Consider the following 21,541-nt stretch of genomic DNA (forward strand, 5'->3'; position numbering starts at 1 on the left):
CTTTGTTTTCATGATTCAGCAACTTTGCTGTCATGATTCAGCAACTTTGTTTTCATGAATCAGCAACTTTGTTTTCATGAATCCGCAACTTTGTTTTCATGAATCAGCAACTTTGTTTACATGAATCATCAACTTTGTTTTCATGAATCAGCAACTATGTTTTCATGATTCAACAACTTTGTTTTCATGAATCAGCAACTTTGTTTTCATGAATTTCCATTCTCTGTAAAATATCTGCAGGGGGTTTAAACTTTCTATTTTCTCTTGATTCCTGTCAGATCCATTAAAATGTGATCCAGATTTTCCTATTGAAGATGTTTTTTTACCCATAATTCAAAGCGATCTTCAATTCTCAATGATCAATTCACTTCAGAATGTGATGATGTCATTTGAAAATATATTGTACAATATAGGATTCAAGATGAAGAAATACTATTCAATTTGACATTTTTTAAATCAAAGCTTTAAATCAAAGTAAAATATATTGGATTTTAAGCTCTTATTGTTTTTTTTTCATAATTAAAAATAAAATTCAGCTTAAAATTCAACTTACAATAGTAAGTTTCATTTCATTTTAAAGTTATTTCAAATCAGCTACATTTTTTAATTCACCTTCATGTGTTTTAATTCACCTTCATGGTTTACCAAGTTCTTGGACCTCCAGCTGCATCACTGCTCCTGAACACACTTTTCTGTCTCATTGCAGGTTGGAGAGCTGCAGTTTGTCAGAGATCAGCTGTAAAGTTCTGGTCTCAGCTCTGAAGAAAAACCCGTCCAATCTGACAGAACTGGACCTGAGCAAGAACCACCTGATGGATTCAGGAGTTGTTCATCTGTGTGGTTTTCTGGAGAGTCCAGACTGCAGACTGCAGACTCTGAGGTCAGACTCCATGTTTCAGTTGTGTTCACATCAATATGATGAGTCCAGATGACTGACTGATGACATGACTACAGAGTGATGGCTGACCCCCCCATTCCCACCTTACCGTATGCTGCTGCTGAGACTCTGAGGCTCCTTTTTCTCTTTTTTTCAGAGGTTCTCGTGTAGATCTAGTCTGACAATAATCCTGTCCACAGAGGAATGTTTTCAGTCTAACTTTGAATGTAGAAACTGAGTCGGCTTCTCTTCCATGAGCTGGGAGTTTATTCCATAAGACAGGGGCTTGGTGGCTAAACGCTCTACCTCCAACCGTACTTTGACTAATTCTAGGAACCACAAGCAGTCCTGCATTTAGTGAGTGAAGGTTTCTAATTGAATGGTAAGGCACTATGAGGTCTTTGATATAGGATGGGGTCACACCATGTAAGGCCTTATAGGTTAACAGGAGGATCTTGAACTTGATTCTAAAATCAACTGGGATCCAGTGAAGTGAAACTAACACAGGAGTGATGTGATCTCTTCTGCTAGTTCCTGCTAACAATCTAGCTGCTGCGTTCTGAACAAGCTGGAGACTTCTTAAGGAACTCTTAGGACACGCTGCTAACAAGGAGTTACAGTAATCCAGTCTAGACGTAACAAACGCATGGATGAGTTTTTCAGCATCACTCTTAGAAAGTAGATTTCTGATCTTATCTATATTGAACAGGTGAAAAATGCAGTTTTCCACGTCTGAGATCTGTGAGCCTTAAATGCTAAATCCTGGTCCAATCAAAGCTCTTCAGAACTTCTCTCTGGGTAAATGGTCTGGCTGAAGCGCTGATCTCCTCTGCCATCATCAAACTTGCTTCACTTTGGGATTCTGCACGGCTGAAAAGCGTCTGATGAAGTGTCTGATTCTTCATCTCTTCTGCTTTCTGGATCTTCTACTCTGACAGAAGAGGGATTAACAGAAAATGTTCTTTGTTCCTAATTCTGCCTCCAAGTGATTCTTTGTGGTGTTGTATGGTGTGCGTTTGTGTAGCTTGCTAGCTGCTATTTTCATCTGTTGTGAGAAGTGGGCAGGCTGACTTTACTCAGAACAACAGAAGTTGAATTCTTTAGAGCTTGTTGTGTGTGTGACCTTCAGACACACTCCAATATTGCATTGCTCTGTCATTTCTCTCCATCAAATGTGCCGTTAACTATCTGAACTAGTTCAGCAGCAGTCCTGGTCATGAGTTCTTCAGGGCCAAACCGCTAATCCCAGTTCTTTTGGAAATCTGGACTCATTGTGGATTTCTCTGGAACACAGAGGAGGATTTCCTGTTCTAAAGGTTCTGAACAGGGTTCTGTTCATTTAGCTTTTCTGTTGGAAAATTCTACAATGTCTCTTTGACAAGTTTACATGAACCAGCAACTTTGTTTTCATGAATAAGCAACTTTGTTTTCATGAATCATCAACTTGGTTTTAATGAATCATCAACTTTGTTTTCATGAATTTTCATTCTCTGTAAAATATCTGCAGGGGGTTTAAACTTTCTATTTTCTCTTGATTCATGTCAGATCCATTAAAATGTGATCCTGATTTTCCTATTGAAGATGTTTTTTTACCCATAATTCAAAGCGATCTTCAATTCTCAATGATCAATTCACTTCAGAATGTGATGATGTCATTTGAAAATGTATTGTACAATTTAGGATTCAAGATGAAGAAATACTATTCAATTTGACATTTTTTAAATCAAAGCTTTAAATCAAAGTAAAATATATTGGATTTTAAACTCTTATTGTTTTTTTCATAATTAAAAATAAAATTCAGCTTAAAATTCAACTTACAATAGTAAGTTTCATTTCATTTTAAAGTTATTTCAAATCAGCTACATTTTTTAATTCACCTTCATGTTTTTTAATTCACCTTCATGTTTTTTAATTCACCTTCATGGTTTACCAAGTTCCTGGACCTCCAGCTGCATCACTGCTCCTGAACACACTTTTCTGTCTCATTGCAGGTTGGAGAGCTGCAGTTTGTCAGAGATCAGCTGTGAAGTTCTGGTCTCAGCTCTGAAGAAAAACCCGTCCAATCTGACAGAACTGGACCTGAGCTACAACCAGAACCTGCAGGATCCAGGAGTTCTTCATCTGTGTGGTTTTCTGGAGAGTCCAGACTGCAGACTGCAGACTCTGAGGTCAGACTCCATGTTTCAGTTGTGTTCACATCAATATGATGAGTCCAGATGACTGACTGATGACATGACTACAGAGTGATGACTGACCCCCCCATTCCCACCTTACCGTATGCTGCTGCTGAGACTCTGAGGCTCCTTTTTCTCTTTTTTCAGAGGTTCTCATGTAGATCTAGTCTGACAATAATCCTGTCCACAGAGGAATGTTTTCAGTCTAACTTTGAATGTAGAAACTGAGTCGGCCTCTCTTCCATGAGCTGGGAGTTTATTCCATAAGACAGGGGCTTGGTGGCTAAACGCTCTACCTCCAACTGTACTTTGACTAATTCTAGGAACCACAAGCAGTCCTGCATTTAGTGAGTGAAGTGTTCTGATTGGATGGTAAGGCACTATGAGGTCTTTGATATAGGATGGGGTCATTCCATGTAAGGCCTTATAGGTTAACAGGAGGATCTTGAACTGGATTCTGGAATCAACTGGGATCCAGTGAAGTGAAACTAACACAGGAGTGATGTGATCTCTTCTGCTAGTTCCTGCTAACAATCTAGCTGCTGCGTTCTGAACAAGCTGGAGACTTCTTAAGGAACTCTTAGGACACGCTGCTAACAAGGAGTTACAGTAATCCAGCCTCCACATAACAAATGCATGGATGAGTTTTTCAGCATCACTCTTAGAAAGTAGATTTCTGATCTTAGCAATATTGAACAGGTGAAAAACTGCAGTTTTCCACGTCTGAGATCTGTGAGCCTTAAATGCTAAATCCTGGTCCAATCAAAGCTCTTCAGAACTTCTCTCTGGGTAAATGGTCTGGCTGAAGCACTGATCTCCTCTGCCATCATCAAACTTGCTTCACTTTGTGATCCTTGTTTCCGTCCCATCCGGCCTTCACAGATTCAGGATTTCCAAAAATGAAATGTGCAGTTGGGAAATGAAAAGACACACTAGAGTCTGCATGAATGTTCAAACCTTTAGCTAAAGGGTAGAGGTGGAGAAACACGACCTGTTAGGCTCTGTGGCTGTCCGCTCTCTCTGTCCTCAAGGCAAAAAGCAAAGCTTTTTTTTATTATTCAGTAAGGGAAGATGAAAACATCCTAAATATGTCATCAGAATGGTGTGTTTGTGTCTAGTCTGCATAGCAGGTGTCGTGGTTCCATAAACACTCCAGTACAGAGAGAAAACAGAGACCAAAGGTTAAAAACAGGCCTACTGGTGACCTCTGTACATATTATGTCACTGAAGGAAGGTATCCAGCATATTTCTGTAATACATTAGACATGCAGTGGCGGTTTTTGATATGGGCGAAGTGGGCGACACCCAGTAGGGGGCGTCATTTTCCGAGCCTGAGGTGTCTCTCATTAGGTAGAACTTATTCAATGCGGGGCGTCTGCTTTTAATTTGACATGACTACAGCAGCCTGCACGCCGCGCTTCTACTTTTCCACATCTGACACTGAACATCCACTCATCTCATCATCCTCTCCCCCCTCCACACTTATGGTGCAAAAAAAGGATGAAATAACTCAGAGTGAAACAACGTAAAACAGCCCCATGAAAAGGAATCAGGCGGAAGAAAAACCCAAGCTCAACCCAATTTAGACCAAAGCAGGCGGCGGGGATTATTTCCCACAATTCCATGCTCCAACACAGCAGACCTGACGTGCACGTGACCACCGCCCTCTGCTGCAAGACACTTGTGCCCCCACCTCTTTGAGGTGGTCTGTGGAACATAAAAAGTAAAAAAATTCAAGAGTGGGGGCAACTCACCAGTGGCTGGAAGAATCTCACCAACAGGTAATTAGCCGCGTTTACAAAAGTAATCGGAATGAACGCCTGATCGGAAAGAAAATGCGTCATGTAAACGCGCCGTTCGGAATACTCTGCCCCGGTCAGACTCGTTCGGATCAGAATTTCTTTCCGATGGAGATAGGTGGGTTATACCTATCGTTTATCCGATCGTGGAGCATGTAAACGGTTCATTCTGATCGTGTGTCACTGCTGCTCTGGGTTACGTCACGCATAGATGGTGTTTCACTGAGAGAAAGCTTTGGAGCGCATACGGGACCGACCAGCTGCTCTTCGGACGCCGCTCCACTCTCGCCCCGCTGGCTCTCCCCTCTCTTTCACCCCTCATGAGGGAGATGCAGGGAAGGAGCGCTTCGTGCCCCCCTCAGCTCACTCAGTCCACTGGCACCCGAGTGAACAGAGCAGCTGGATTAATAACATTGTGTCTGAGGGGAGGAGGATGCTTGTCACGTGTGCGTTTTGTTGTTTTGTTATGTGTGGGAGAATTCAGACTGCCAGCCGTCCCGCCGCTCTCGGTTAGCGGCTGCAGGACTCAGGAGGAACCACCAGCACACTGCGGCTTTGGGGCGGTCTGTGTGAACTTTTCAGAGCAGAAATGTCTCTCAGTCCTTAGAAACTGTTCAAACAATCACATGGATTTGTGTTTCCAGTTGTGTCCCGGCTAAATAAAGGCTGATGTTATTCCCACACGTTTATGTGCAGCCAAAATGCAGATTGCAGCGTTTCTCGCATGGTCCTGGTTTTTGTGTCCATCAAGCCAAAACATTTTAGGCCATTTTTATAGCCTGTCCTAACCCTTCTTCAAGCACTGACCACACGGATTAAATATAACGATGAGCGAACAGGCACTTCATAACATTCATAACATTAATAAAAGCACGTTTAGAAGATCGTCTCATATATTACAGAGCTGCTGCATAAATGTTCGTGACAGCTGTTTGTTTAGAACTGGACCTATTTATTATTATGCTATTATATATAGCTTCACCCGCTGTCTGCTCTACGACGGAGATTAAGGGCCACCAAAAAAGTAAAAGTACAAGATTTTAAGTCGTAAATTTACGATATCAAGTGGAAGTGAGCATGCAGAGCAGCAGGTGAACGCCACTGTTACGCCCCTTTTGTGTCTAGGGATACCTAGGAAGGCATAACATAAAAAAGTAATGTTTATGGCTGACAAAACACCAAACTAATGTCTCCATAAAATATGACAAATTTATTTACAAATTAACAAACAACCAACAATAACTAAAAGTGAAGCTAAAAGGCTTCAGGGTGAACCAAGGCCAAAATAACAAACAAAACCCCAACTAACTGAAACATTGTTTTCTTACCTGTACAAAGGAAAAGGGAAAACAAAGACAAACACTAACCTCCCTAACCTAACAAAAACAGGAGAAAACAAGTACTAAAGAAAATGGCGGTTCACCCCTACAGCTTCACTTAAACAAATAACTATAAACCAAAAGACTAATCAGAGTGGGCACAGAACCATAAACTACAAAGAACTACAAAATACAGAACAAAGTGCAACACAAACTAAACAAGAGGTGAAGTACAAAACAAAATGGAGAAGAGGACCCAGCTGCAGTGGAGACTGTTGCAGCAAGGCTCCATTCCCCCCCCCCGACTGGATGTCCAAATGGTGGCTTTAAAGGCTGCCTCCACCAGCTGGTCCAATGGGAGGCCACACCCTTTCCACCACACCTGAAAATAATCAGACAAAAACAGACACAAAGATCCACAAAAAACACAAGTCCCACTCTGATACAGAAATAATACACAAAACACAGAACAAAATCAAATACGGCCACAGCCGTAACACCACACAGCAGCAGCAGACCGACTAAACTTTGTTGAAGAGGTGAGCTGAATGTTTATTGATAACGTTCTAAATGTTTGGAAATTCGTTAGTTTGATTTATGATTTATTCATGTTTTATTCATTGGTGGGTGGTTTGCAGGACCTCTGCAGACCAATGAAGCCGTCAGTGTCCCTGCAGATGTCCATCTGAATCCTTTCTTCCTCCATTAAAGACCAGATCTCCACGTTTCTGTGACGCTTCCGTCTGTGGAGGAGCACTTTTTTGGCATTTTCAACGTTGTAATGCTAATATAACAGACTATTTTCATTCCTCTTTATTGTTTTATTTTGGATCGGGACGTTTCATCTGGAGGAGAGGTAACACTGTTTACTTCTGCATTGGTGTTGGGATGACAGGTTCATGACATAAGGTGACAGATGAACTCTTATCCAGATGAACTTATCTCCTAAATTTACGAGATAAAAGTTGTAATTAAAGAAAACAAAACTTTTTTTTTTGTAAACTGCTCCTAAAACCCCGTCGTGCTGCTGCAACATGGTGCTAATCAGTGCTAATTACACGTTAGCGGGTGCGATTTGAATGATTACAACACGCTCTGCTCCTCCGCTAAAGTGCGATGCTGACCTAATTTGCATACAGATATCTGCAACGTCATTTCGCCTATTCAAAACTCTAATTCAAGATATCTGTAATTACATTTTGACTATCCTGAATGAACATTACAGATATCTCAAGTTTCAGATATCTCTATTCAAATTTCATTTCAAGATATCTGTAACTTGATTATAGATATCTACAATTAAATTATGACTATTCCTAACTCCAGTTTGAGATATCTGCGTCATTTTGACTAGTCATAATTCCAGTTACAGATATCTACAACGTCATGGGAATAATATCTTTGAGGATATCTGAAATTACGATTACGGATAGGAAGAATGTAGTTGCAGATATCTGAAATGTTCTTTTTGACTAGGCAAAACTCAAATAAAGATATCTGCAACACACATCCAGTCTAGCCTTTTAATGTTAAAATGGCCTGCCATAGGCACAGACAGAGGAGCTCAGCCTCCATTAAGCAACACCTGGATATCACTGCTGTTGGATCACTCAGCAGCTCATGTCAATGATGTCATTATTTACTAACCATTGTAGATATTTTTATTACGTGTCTTTTCTGTGGTTTAGTTGGTGTCAGTATTTGATATAAAGCGAGGAGGAGCGAGGAAAACCAGTACAAGATTAAAGCACTCAGCCAGCCACAACAAGGGCGTTGGACAACATGGGAAGGCGTGGTCAATAGGACCGTAGGGTGGTCTGACATATGGAAGATGCCTCAAGCAAGGCTGAGCTTCCTTATCCGGGCCACCTATGACACCCTACCCAGCCCCAGCAATCTGAGCCTATGGTTTGGCTCAGAGGAAAACTGCCAGCTCTGTAAGACTCCAAGCGCGACGTTACAACACATCCTGTCCGGTTGCAAAACAGCTTTGGCCCAGGGTAGGTACAGATGGCGGCATGACCAGGTCTTGAGGAACCTGGCAGAGGTCCTGGAAGTACGGAGGATGGAGGCAGCTAAAGATCCTCCCACTTCGTTGGAGAAGGGGCTGGAGCACAGAACACCAACCAGAGAGGGACAACATCACTGCTAACACCAGGATGCGACTGGAACTTAAGGGTGGACCTCGACCGTCAGCTCAAGTTCCCACCAGAAATAACCACCACCGCTCTGCGACCAGACATCATCCTGTGGTCCTCTGCAGCCAAAGCAGTAATCCTGGCAGAGCTCACAATCCCTTGGGAGGGAGGAATGGATGCTGCATATGAAAGGAAGAAGGACAAATACACGGAGCTGGTAGCTGAGTGCCGAGATGCTGGGTGGTCAACCATCATCTGCCCGGTGGAGGTCGGCTGCAGGGGCTTTGTTGGAACATCCACCCAGCTCCTCCTTAGGAAGATGGGAGTGACTGGGTCGAAATTGAAGAAGGCATCCAAGGACTTGGCGGAGGAGGCTGAAAAAGCCAGTTTCTGGCTATGGTTGAGGAGGAAGGACAGTTCGTGGGGAAAAGATGGGTCCTAGGGGCAGCTGCGGGGGCGGCAGGGAGACGTCTCTGCCGTTGCTCCACCACCACGAGATGTTCCGGGATTAATGGAGCGAAACATCAATGAAGGGTGGCTCCTGGCTGATGACCCTGCAGCTGCCCTACTGGCACCGTCGGAGGTGCGTCAGGCGGAAACGCCATGCAGGTAGCGTTTACCTGTGCTTACACCTAAAGACAGCAGGAAAACAGCTGCACTTTATGACATCATAAATAAACCATAAATCATTTTTATGAATGTATTGAGGTTTATGGAGGATTTCTACTGTTGGTGTTGCACAAAGTTAGGAAAATGCCAAATACTTTTGGAGTAATCCCACTGATGAGTGCTATGATTTAGTTTATAATGTTTGATAAAACCTAAAAATAATATTCACAATAAGTTTATTTTAGATCCAATCCCTCTGATATGTTTCACAAAGACTCACACAGGACGTCCCACACCAAGAAATTATTGCTGAAATGATGGAGGACTCCAGCTCTAAAGAATGATAAAAGAGCAAAGAAAACAGAATGATTTGATTTGTAATTTCTTATTATGAATATTTCCAGGTTTGTTTGTTTTGTTCTGCAGCATCTTCATATTTGTATCATTTTGACAGAATATAATTTTATGGAGAGCAAAATATGACACGTTATTTAAGGCTTAACTTGAGTTATTCTGGATTGAGGTTCCTCTTTAGTTTTATTCATATTTATGTTCAGAAAAAGATAAAAGATAGGGAACACAAAAGGATGATGTCAAATTTTGTATATTTTCGGGGGGAAGGGGGGGGCTGGGGGGGGGGGGGGGGGGGGGCTGGTGGAGTTACTCGCCCAGGGCGCAGGTTAGTGTAAAACCGCCACTGTAGACATGCATATATAGAATCCATTAAATGCATAATGCAAAGATCATAGAAAATATAATAGAACCCCTGTTCCCCTCCATAACACCCCTGTCTGGATCTCCTAAGACAGACATGTCAAACTCAGGCCCGCGGGCTAATTTTGGCTACTACAATTATATTTGGCCCGCGAGATGATTTCAAATATGTATTACATCTGGCCCCCCGGTCCGTTATACAGCGCACGTACCGCTAATACTACAATTCCCACAATTCTGTCCTTCTTCCCCCACTTCTTGTGTTGACGCTCATTAGCAAACCTGCAACGAGGCACAGGCTCAAATTCAGATCTTGGTGGTAGTAGCAAATATTCAAAGGAGAACTTTGAAGGCCGAAGTGGAGAAGGGTTCCATGTGAACAGCAGTTGAACGTGGGTCAGTGGGTCCTAAGGGCTGATGGCCAAACGAGAAATAGAAAACAGAAGCTTTCAAGACAGATGGGAGACCGACTACATGTTCATCGTGGTAAAGGACAAACCTGTCTGTCTTGTATGTGGCACCAACATGTCTGTATCAAAAGAATATAACATACGACGACACTATGAAACCAGACCCCATGACAAGTATAAGGATCTGAATGCAAATGAGAGACTAAAGAAGAGATGAAAAAAGGTCTGATGTCACGGCAAACTCTGTTCACCAAAGCAAAATCCCAAAGTGAGGCTGCAGTACAGGCTAGTTTTATTGTGGCGCAGGAGATCGCCAAATCAGCCCGGCCCTTTAATGAGGGAGAGTTTGTAAAAATGTGCATGGTCAAAATTTGTGAGGTCGTTTGCCGGAATAAAAACAGGCATTTATAAATGTAAGCCTGAGCACAAATACTGTAGCCGAGCGTGAATGTGAACTTGCCACCGATCTACAAGAACAGCTGATGAGAAAGGGAGAAGATTTTGTTGCATACTCACTTGCTGTGGACGAGAGCAGCGACACCTCCGATACAGCCCAGCTGTCAAGTTTATTCGTGGAGTGGACTCCAATCTTTGCGTTACAGAGGAACTTTTAGGACTAAAATCCATGCATGGCACAACGACAGGAAAAGACATCTTTGAGGAGGTCGATGGAATGAAGCTGCCTTGGGATAAGCTTGTGGGACTGACCACTGATGGAGCAGCCGCGATGTGTGGTCAAAAGAGTGGATTGGTTGTCAGGATGTGAGAGAAGATGCGGGAAAAGCAGGCAGGCGAGCTTACAGTTTACCACTGCATCACACACCAAGAGGCCTTGTGTGGCAAAGCCTTGAAAATGGATCACATTATGAGCCCTGCATCACCGTCAGTTCAAGTCTTTCCTAGGGGAGTTGGGTGCAGACCAGTGACATGCCCCATCACACAGAGGTGAGGTGGCTGAGCCGAGGAAAAGTTGTGAAGAGATGCTTTGAGCTGCGGGAGGAAATTTGTCTTTTCATGGAAAGCAAAGGGAAAGACACAACAGAGCTCAGGGATGAAAAGTTTCAATGTGAGCTTGCATTTCTATGTGACATCATGAATCATCTGGACGCGATCAATCTGCAGCTTCAGGGGCGTGCACGTCATCACAGACATGTACGACGCCGTGAGGGCTTTTAGAACCAAGTTGGGCTTGTGGGAGAGTCAGATGCAGCAGGGAAACCTGGCTCACTATGTGCTGCCAAGTCATGAAAGAGCAGACCGCTACCGCCGTGACGCCTTTTGCACAGTTCGCTGAAAAACTCATTCTACCTGAGTTTACCCGACGATTTGCCGACTTTGAAGCCCAAAAATGTAGATTTGAACTTTTTATCAAAGCCCTTTGTGTTTGATGTGAATAATACACCAAGCAATCTCCAAATGGAGCTTATTGAGCTACAGTGTAATGACACGTTCAAGTCAAAGTCTGACTGTTGGTGCTGAGCAATTCTCACCTTACCTCCCTGACATGCTGCTCAAATGCTCTCTATGTTCGGCAGCACATATCTGTGCGAGCAACTGTTTTCGTTAATGAAAATGAACAAAACCCCACATAGGAGTCGTCTGACTGATGAACACCTTCATTCAGTCCTGAGGATTTCTCACTCCAGAAATTGATGCACTTGCATGTAAAAAGCAATGCCAAGTATCTGGCTTGGACCCATGTGCATCATCAGAGTAAAGGGACAGTGAAAATATAAATATTATTTTATTTACTGCAGGCATGCTCTGTTCAAAGTTGAAAGAGTGTTGGCCTTGATGGCCTGTGGTGAAAATATTTAGGTTACAATTAAAGTGAATAAAGTTAAAGATATAGAGGCCTGATTTTTATTTGAGTTTGTGTTTTTATTATTTTCTTAAACCTGTTCTGGGTTCAGTATTTAAGCTAAAATTCAATTGTAATATATTAAAATGGTTAGTACAGTAGTTTACTGTATCTCAAAGATAATAAAAACATAAATAAATGAATAAGAAATTGGTTTGGCCCTCGTCAATGTTCTTCTTTTTAATTTTGGCCCTCTGTGAATTTGAGTTTGACACCCCTGTCCTAAGAGATCCAAAAACAAAAATGAAAAACCTAAAAGTAGAAACCCCACCGCACAATAACAACACACACAAACAAAGCAACAGAGGGACAAAACATCACAAACACAGTGCCACCGCATCCCCCCACCCCCCTCCACCACCAAACCCCGGACCCCCCTGCTGCCAACAAGGTCATCATTCCCGTCAATGGTGGAGGAAAGGAGGGGGACGATGAGTGAACCAACAAACTACAACCAAACACACAACAACGAAACAAACACAAAAATCCCAACAGACACCTGGGTTGTATTCCAGAAAGCAGGTTCTGCTAGCTCCCACGGTGAGTTTGAGGTTAAGGAAGTGATAACCTCAGTTTTCGGTTCCAGAAATGGAGGTATGTTTCAGGGTAGGTCAAGTTGCCATAGCAACTCATGCTCTGAACATAACCTGGTCTGGAGCAGGTTTAGTTGAAGGTTAGTTTATTTTCAGAGAGGTGAAGCAGCATGGCGTGTCCATTTGAAGATGATTTAGTGGATGAAGAAGCTCAGATAATACTTTTTCCACCATGAGAGGGTTATAAGACCACATATGGATGTTGGAAAGAGAAACTTTATACTTTGATCTAACTTAATTATTTGCTTCAGTTAAAATAAATCATTTTTTGTGTGAAGTCAGTTTAAAAATAACACGTAGTTTTCAGACAGTTATTTTACTTTCATTCAAATTAATTCAATTAAGTAGGTGTAACTTTGGTGCTGCTGTTAGATCAGCACCCCAAGGGATTCTGGGATATCATTCCCTTTGCCTGTCTGGACGGATTTGGGTTTAAGTGTGGGTTTTTGACCAAATCTGTTTAGTTATTTAGCTGTTTTACTGGGTTTTGCTGAGTTATTTTGTCCTACTGTGCTTAAGTCTCTGCACCATGAGTGAGAGGGAGGAAGAGGATGATGAGTTTATGTAGCACCTTTACAAGCATTTTCTGTAATTAAAATGATGGAAAATTCTTTAATGAATATTTGCACTCCATGCATGTTTTTCTGTCCTTTTTATTGTTATAAAAATGAGAATATCTGCCGGCTCAAACTTAGACATTTGAGAGTTCAAGAAATATAATAAATTAAGACGGAAAAAATATTAATGGAGTAAAATGACATTTAGTTAGATAAATACGTAAATTTGAGTTGTATAAACAATTATTGAGTTTTATAGACGTAAGAAATTGAATAAATTTAACACAATTATTTGTTATTAATAAAAGAAATGTATTGTATATAATATATACAAACTATAATATCTAAACATGCATCAATTGTTTCAGCTGTTATCAGAATTTCATCCACATACTGGATGAGAGTGACGAAAATTGACGAGAGTGACGAAAATTCCTGGACAGAGTGAGAACCCCTGTTGGAAATGCGTGTAACACATCTGGGTCTCACACAAATGAGAAGATGTCCACACTCAGGATGTAAAGGCAGACAGAAAACACATTAGTGAGGTCAATGCGTGTAAACCAGGAGTGGGAGTGGTCCAGTTCAGCCAGGGCTACGTATGGATTAGGGTCAGAAACGGTTGAAGTGCTAAAAATGTTATTTACAGCAGCTGCATTTGTGGGTAATGTACCGACCCATCATCTGTGGTGCTCTGAGCCCACAGATGATGAGGCTGTCAGTCAATTAAGGCCTTCATCAGAAACCACGCCCTGTGAGAGGGTGTGAGCTGAGCTTCTATTACTGTCCTTCTGTTAGGTGTAAATGACCTCTAGATTCAGCCTATTACAGTTTTATTTTTGTAATTCTCTCTTTTTGCATAACGTTGTTTTGGCTTTTATTTTGAAAGACGTGCTAAACCGGAAGTTGTCAGGCAAGCGAACGTGAAGGCTGCACGTGTTTCATGTCAGCCAAAACGGTTAAAAAGTGTCAAAGTTTAAAAGAACCGAAGGTTTACAGCATCCCATAGCAGCTGGTTGATGAGGGAACAAGGTTTGTAATATTTTATGTTTTGGTGATTTAGTTCTGTGTTTCACATCATTTTTCATTGTCAGCACATTTTATTTGCCCACTAGGTGGCGCTGTAATGTCAAGCTAATGCTGAGTCCGTTTGAAATGAATGCTAATATGAGAATTTATTTTATGTTTATACAGAAGGGAACATCATTTTATTGTTAAATAGTTCAGTTAAAAGGATAAGATGTTCAACCCAGATAGTAGAAATGTAGTCCATGACATATTTATTGCGTCTCTGGAAACCCCTTGATTTGCACAAAGAAGTCCTAGTTGCTGCTGCAGCTAAGCACAAGTGAAGGTCACTGGAGAATAAGTCCTGATGAGTTCAAAATGAGTTCACTTTACACTAAAGACAAAACTGCAATATAATAAAGAATAAGATCAAAAAACATACATTTTCTACAGTCTGCACAGTGAAGGGCAGGATTAGGACAAATTCATCTACTAAGCTTCACTTAGTAGAAATAGTATTTATATATTTATTCATTCATTCATCTAATCCGTTTGTCCCTTTATGGGTCATGGGGCTGCTGGAGCCTATCCATGCCACTACTTAATGTAATTTAATTTGACTTTTTATGTATTTATTTATTGCTTTCTTTCCAGCCTCTGCCAGCTGTAACTCAAACGTTTCTTGACTTCTTCTAATTTATTTTCTTCCTTTTGACATTAAACATTTAATCCACAATTGTTTCTCACTTTCAGGTTCATTTGTTAAAGTTTGGTTGTTAGTCTGAGTTTGTTAGTTTCAATCCTATCATCATAGTCTGCAGAAACATTAGTTGTGTAGCTAACATTGTGTAGACACCAGCACTGCACACACACTCCTCTGCAGCATTTGCAGTCCATTCTAAACAAAGCGCTCTGACTTCATCTCCATGAGAAACTCAAGGCTGCAGACCTGCAGCTGAGGAGAGGCTGAACTCTAGGATGTGTGTCCAACAATATGACTGATTATAGTTTCTAATGCATCGTCAGTGGACACAATGAATGGAAACATCGTCTGTCCTATCCTCTAAATCTATTTTATATTCGTATGTCTGGAAAAGCTGGGTGTGAACTAACAGCATTTCTTTGCAGTGATTCCAGAAAAAGTTTCCTAACAAAAATCAAATTTCTCTGCAGAAATGACATCATCGTCATCAACGTCCCCAAAGCCCCCACTTCTCTTTTTCTACCTTTAGCCATGTCACCAACACAACTCCAACTAAACACAAACACACAATTCACACACAACCACAAATGGTTTGTTAAAACGCAGACAAAGCAAAAGACAACAGTCCATCACTTTGAACACAATAAAACTTCTACACAAAAGCACAAAATACACAACACAAAGTTTAAGCATTTTAATAAAATAAAGCATTTCACTGAAATAAATCCATTAGTATGTTCACCTCCATATCTGCACGGCTGAAAAGCGTCTGAAGTGTCTGATTCTTCATCTCTTCTGCTTTCTGGATCTTCTACTCTGACAGAAGAGGGATTGACAGAAAATGCTCTTTGTTCCTAATTCTGCCTCCAAGTGATTCTTTGTTGTGTTGTATGGTGTGCGCTTGTGTAGCTTGCTAGCTGCTAGCTGTTGTGAGAAGTGGGCAGTGTGTCATCAGGGCGGGTCCCACCTGACTGAATGGACCAAGTTCCTGGACCTCCAGCTGCATCACTGCTCCTGAACACACTTTTCTGTCTCATTGCAGGTTGGAGGACTGCAGTTTGTCAGAGATCAGCTGTAAAGGTCTGGTCTCAGCTCTGAAGAAAAACCCGTCCAATCTGACAGAACTGGACCTGAGCTGGAACCAGAACCTGCAGGATCCAGGAGTTCTTCATCTGTGTGGTTTTCTGGAGAGTCCAGACTGCAGACTGCAGACTCTGAGGTCAGACTCCATGTTTCAGTTGTGTTCACATCAATATGATGACAAAGTTGTGTTAGGACTGAACTGCAGACATGAGGCACATCAGCTCTGCTCTGTGTCTTTGGTCCAAGAGACTCCTTTAAAGCGCGTGCAGAAGCAGCAGCCTCACGTGCACGCTCACATGCACTCTGAGTCCTGCTGTGTTTCAGCAGATGCAGCTGAGAGTCCAAAGGGTTAGGGTGACAGAGTCCTGCTGCAGCTGGATGCTGCTCTGACAGACACATCCTCCACAAACATCCTCACCTTTTCATCCACAAACATCATCACATCATCCATCAAAGCTCCCAGCAGCTTCTGACTCTTCATTCAGAGCTGAAGTCATGCTTGATCAGGGATCAATGTCCAACATTTGCTGCTGACTCTTCCTCATCACTTCCTTCTTCTCTCTGCTTTGATCTGTTGGAGCTGAAAGTCTCTGCTTGAAGGGCTGCAGCAGAGAAGGACTGGAAGATCATCTCCTGAAAACTGGGAGGAAGACTTTCCAGCATCCTGCTGCTGAAATTCTCCCATGATTCAGTGCTGTTTGGAGAAGAGCTGAGCAGAAAGAGGAAGTGGACTTTTTCTGCTGTTGCTGCAGAAACATCAGTTGGTTTGGATGCAGCCACAGGCTGATGTTTGACTTTCACACATCTGGACTTCTTTCCTGAAGCAGCTGCATGTTGTCCTGAATGTTCCTGAATGTTCTTCTTCTCTGCTTCTGCTGGACTCTTCTGATCTGCTGCTGTTGCTTCATATCTTTGGACTTTTTCTAAACTTTCTGATCTTCTTCAGCTCTGAACTCTTTAGAAGAAGTGAAGGATGAAAAACAGGAACTTTGTCTTTAAACTCAACTCTTTCTTCTGGATTCAGGTTGAGGACCTGCAGTTTGTCAAAGACCAGCTGTGATGCTCTGGTCTCAGCTCTGAAGTCCAACCCGTCCCACCTGACAGAACTGGACCTGATGTTCAACAGCCTCCAGTCTTCAGATGTTCAGCAGCTCCAGGATCTGGTGGAGAGTCCAAACTCCAAACTGCAGACTCTGAGGTCAGTAGAGGGTTGGAGTCAGTCCAGCTGCTTCCAGATGTTTGGTCCTAAAGTTAGTCTGAGAGCAAAGATGCAGAGTTTCCTGTGAAGCTGCAGCTTCTCAGTGAAGCTCTGAGGAGAATGATGACAGACTTCAGGACAACAGTCAGCCAATCAGAGCAGCAGAAGCTCCAACAGGTGAAGATGACAGGAAGCTGCTGCTCTGAACAGGACTGAAGCTCCTGCTGCTCTTTCTGCTGCTGTGCTGCATCACTGACTGACAGACCAGGATCAGGAGACACTCCTTCATCTCTGCCTCTCTACTTTCTCTCTGCAGGTGGGAGGGAAGGAGCCTGCCTTTCTGATGTTCCTCCTGGAGGAGCAGAGAGGAGCAGCAGCAGCAGCTGGTCTGCAGAGATGTGGTGACTGGACGGTGTTCCTGGGAGGTGGAGAGCAGAGTGATGGAGGAATCAGAGGAAGTGGAGATGAGTGTCAGAGCTGCAGCAGGAACTGATCTGAGATCAGCTCCACTGTCTCTCCGTTATGGTGCTGCAGCTCCCCCAGTGGACTGATGGAGAACTGCACTTCCTCTAATTCTAACTTCTGAAACGTCACTATGGGTCAAATTGTGAAGTTTGGTCGTTTCCTGCAAATAAACTCTGGTATGAATTTGTAACAACAACCAGTAAATAGCTGGTAAACTAACCTGGCTCCAGTTAGTTTACATTTGAAAGGTGTTTGTAAAAAGTTTCCTCTTGGTTCAAAGTAAACCTGGACGGTTTCTCTAAACCAGGGGTGGGCAATAATTTTAACTGGGGGCCCACATTGGGTTCTAAAATTGGATAGAAGGGCCAGACCAGGAGCAGATGTGTGAGAATGATAGAACATGGAAGGTAGATGAAAACATTTGGATTGAAATTTATCTTCTAAAACAGAATATTCTAGAGTTTTTAGTTTCAAAATTTTGTTGCCATTTTAGATCTTTTTTATTGTGAAGCCCTTTGGTTCCTTCAAGGTTGTAAAGTTCTATTTGAATAAAGTTTCATTCATTCATTCATGATCCTCTTATTAAAATAAATAACATTATTTATGAAATAAAACATTGATCAAATAACACTGATTTTCAGAGACAAAAATTCAGAAAAATATCCTGATACATTTAAAAAACAACAAATAGTGAATAATCCCCCGTCATAATTCTAATAAAGACTTTGAGGCTGCAGCTCCTCACTCATCTCACAGTATTTGCTGAAACAGAGCAGCATCTGTGTCCTGTACGTCTGTTCATTCATTAATAATGAAAAATCACATTTCCATGTCTTCTGCTGCAGCTACGCATATTTCTGAGAGTTATTGGAAGCCAAAGGCTGTCATTGGAAATACTTTCATTGTAAACTTCCAGTAAAAAAGGCGCCATCTGCTGGTAGAATAAAGTCTAAACTTCAGAAGTGAATCCATCAGTTCCTGGAGATTTCTTTGGTTTTATCACCTTGATGCAGTCACAGACTTCTCCAAGACTCACTGGATCATCACAAAGTTCTCAGAGTCTTTCATTGTTCTGGTACTGTTTAAAGAGTTCAGAAAGATTTCAGCTTCTATTTCAGAATATTGGGATGAATACAGATTCTTATAAAATGATGAACAATAGTTGGAGATTATTTTAGCATCACTACAGCTTATGTCATGAATGTTTAACTCGTTAATAGTGTTTATTTGTCCTTGATGCTTCTCCATTTTAAAAACTTAGAGGAGTTTTGTTCTCCTTGCTCCAGCCATTGTTTTCTGGATCTAATAAAAGCTCCTTCTGCTTTTCTTTGATAAACTTGATCCAAGTCTTCCTGTAGTTTGATCATTTGTAGTTTCTGCTCATCTGACAGGTTTTTGTGATAGTACTGAGATGCCTGTGATTTGGTCATGCTCTTGTTTCTTTCTTAGTTCAGGTGAGTTACCACCAAATGTTCTTAAAAACTTGACTGATTCCTATTTGAACAACTCCCAGTTAACAGAGAAAGAGTTCTCCAATGTGGCTTTACTAAAACATTTTGAAAGAAGATTATTAATTATTGTTTGCACTTCTGTCATTTTGAGCAGCAAGTTGTTTAATTTACAATAATGAGATTTATTGACATTTTGTGAGGGACACATAACATCTATACGGACAGCTTGATGGTCACTAAGTGGACACGGTAAGACATTGACTGAAATATCCTTATCTTGTAAATCACTAGAAATGAACCAAAAGTCTAATGGAGAGAGGGCTGTTCTAGATTTATTACTCCATGTTAAAGATGGTATATGAGGATGTTTGAGTCTCCAGATATCCACCAGTTTAAACTCTTCCATAAAAGATTCAAAAATAGGTTTTTGTCATTATGATGCACGGGGGGGCACCGATCAATCTGAGGGTTTAAAGTCATGTTAAAATCCCCCCCCCCCCCCACACACACAATAATTGCAGAGTTTGGATATTTCTGAAGCCATTTTTTCACTGTACTCTCAATTATAAGAAATAGTTGTTTATTTTCTGTGTTCAAGTTGTAGCCGTATATCTTCTTTCTCTTTCGGCTTTTCCCATCAGGGGTCGCCACAGCGAATCATCCTTTTCCACCTCACTCTATCATGAACATCTTCTACCCTAACATTAGCCAACTTCATGTCCTCTGTTAAGACATCCATGTATCTCCTCTTTGGCCGTCCTCTCGCCCTCCTGCCAGGCAGCTCCATCTCCAACATCCTTCTACCAATATATCCACTATCCCTCCTCTGAACATGTCCAAACCATCTCAGTCTGGCTTCTCTGACTTTGTCGCTAACACAGGCAACATGAGCCGTCCCTCTGATGTACTCGTTCCTTATCCTGTCTAACCTGGTCACTCCTAAGGAGAACCTCAACATCTTCATCTCCGCTACCTCCATCTCAGCCTCTTGTCTCTGTCTCACTGCTACCGTCTCTAACCCATAGAGCAGAGCTGGTCTCACCACTGTCTTGTACACCTTTCCTTTGAGTCTTGCTGGCACTCTTCTGTCACACAACACTCCTGACACTTTCCTCCACCCGCTCCAACCTGCCTGCACTCGCCTCTTCACCTCTTTTCCACAATCCCCATCACACTGAACTGTTGACCCCAAGTACTTAAACTCCTGCACCTTCTTCACCTCAGCCCCCTGTAACCTAACGCTTCTACCTTGATCCCTCTCGTTCAGACACATGTATTCTGTCTTACTACGACTGACCTTCATGCCTCTTCTTTCCAGAGCAAACCTCCACCTCTCTAGCTGTTCCTCCACCTGCTCTCTACTCTCACTGCAAATTACGATGTCATCCGCAAACATCATTGTCCAGGGAGATTCCTGTCTTACCTCGTCTGTCAGCCTGTCCATCAGCATAGCAAACAAAAAAGGACTCAAAGCTGATCCTTGGTGTAGTCCCACCTCCACCTTGAACTCCTCTGTCTGACCTACAGCACATCTCACCACCGTCATACTTCTCTCATACATGTCCTGAACTACTCTGACATACTTCTCTGCCACTCCAGACGACCTCATACAGTACCACAGCTCCTCCCTCGGCACCCTGTCATACGCCTTCTCTAAATCTACGAACACACAATGCAGCTCCTTCTGACCATCTCTGTACTTTTCCATCAACATTCTCAAAGCAAAAATGGCATAATTATGATATTATTATTGTAATCAATAACTTGCCCAACAAAGTGCCCTTTAGCATCAGATTCTGTATGCAGAACATTCCTGTTATATTTATTTAGAAATTGACAGAACAAACAGAATCAGATTCCTGACAAAACAAAGATCTGCATTCAGCTGCTTAAGAAATAAGAATATAGCTTTTCGTTTGACATTACTTCTTAACCCCCTGGTGTTCAGGGAAACAATAGACAATGAAATATTTAGAACAAGAACAAATACTCTCAAACACTAAGAAAAGAAACATATTCTCTGAGCTTAACCTGCACATCAGTAAATGCTCAACAATATTTTATGAATACTGAAGGTATTCAAAACAAAAGAGGAAAAACTGAACAAAGCCCACATCAGTAGATTCTGGTTTTGTGTTTCCAAGTGTGCATCGGTAAGTTAGAAGTTCAGTCAGATCCATCCTGTTTTCAGTTTCAGAATATCACATGACCATCAGTGACCTGATGACTTCTTGACCGTTGATGAAGCCTCTGCTGCCACAAAGTGAGCTTGTTTTCCATCCTCTCTGGCTTTTTGGATGAGGGGCCAGACTTTCAGCTGTGGAAAGGTCCTCAGCAAAGCAGAGCTTTTTCTCTGTTTTTAGCGGCTCTCCAGAAGGCATCTCTGTAGGATCTTTGGGAGAACCGGATGATGATGGTGGATCTGTGGCTGTGCTGCTTGGATTGGGTTTACCAAATCGATGTGTAACATCAATGGCAGAAAAAACCTGCTGCAGGTCTTCTACAATAGAGACGTTACTAAAATTTTAAAGTTAACTGGATCTACCTAATTCTTATGTCATTGGAAAGGCCTTAAAGAGAGC

The 21,541-nt window shown here is 41.9% G+C and overlaps 2 protein-coding genes across 2 annotated transcripts in view; both read left to right on the forward strand.

Moving 5' to 3' along the window:
• LOC144983684 (NLR family CARD domain-containing protein 3-like) overlaps positions 1-3,355 on the forward strand; it is a 64,224-nt gene extending 60,869 nt beyond the window's left edge. Inside the window, exons 9-10 of the mRNA XM_078930745.1 lie at positions 707-880; positions 2,869-3,355. Coding sequence (XP_078786871.1) covers positions 707-880; positions 2,869-3,097 — 403 coding nt within the window. The 3' untranslated portion in view covers positions 3,098-3,355. The remainder of the gene's footprint in view (positions 1-706; positions 881-2,868) is intronic.
• A 5,463-nt stretch (positions 3,356-8,818) lies between these two features.
• LOC144982302 (ribonuclease inhibitor-like) lies at positions 8,819-17,549 on the forward strand. Its single transcript, XM_078930235.1, has 4 exons — positions 8,819-8,916; positions 15,805-15,981; positions 16,870-17,043; positions 17,360-17,549. The coding sequence occupies exons 1-4, from the start codon at positions 8,819-8,821 to the stop codon at positions 17,385-17,387; spliced, it is 477 nt and encodes a 158-aa protein (XP_078786361.1). The 3' UTR covers positions 17,388-17,549.
• Positions 17,550-21,541: the final 3,992 nt, after the last annotated feature.

The sequence above is a fragment of the Oryzias latipes genome, chromosome 2, assembly GCF_053564925.1.
Source record: "Oryzias latipes strain Hd-rR chromosome 2, Olatipes_Hd-rR_3.1".
NCBI lineage: Eukaryota > Metazoa > Chordata > Actinopteri > Beloniformes > Adrianichthyidae > Oryzias > Oryzias latipes.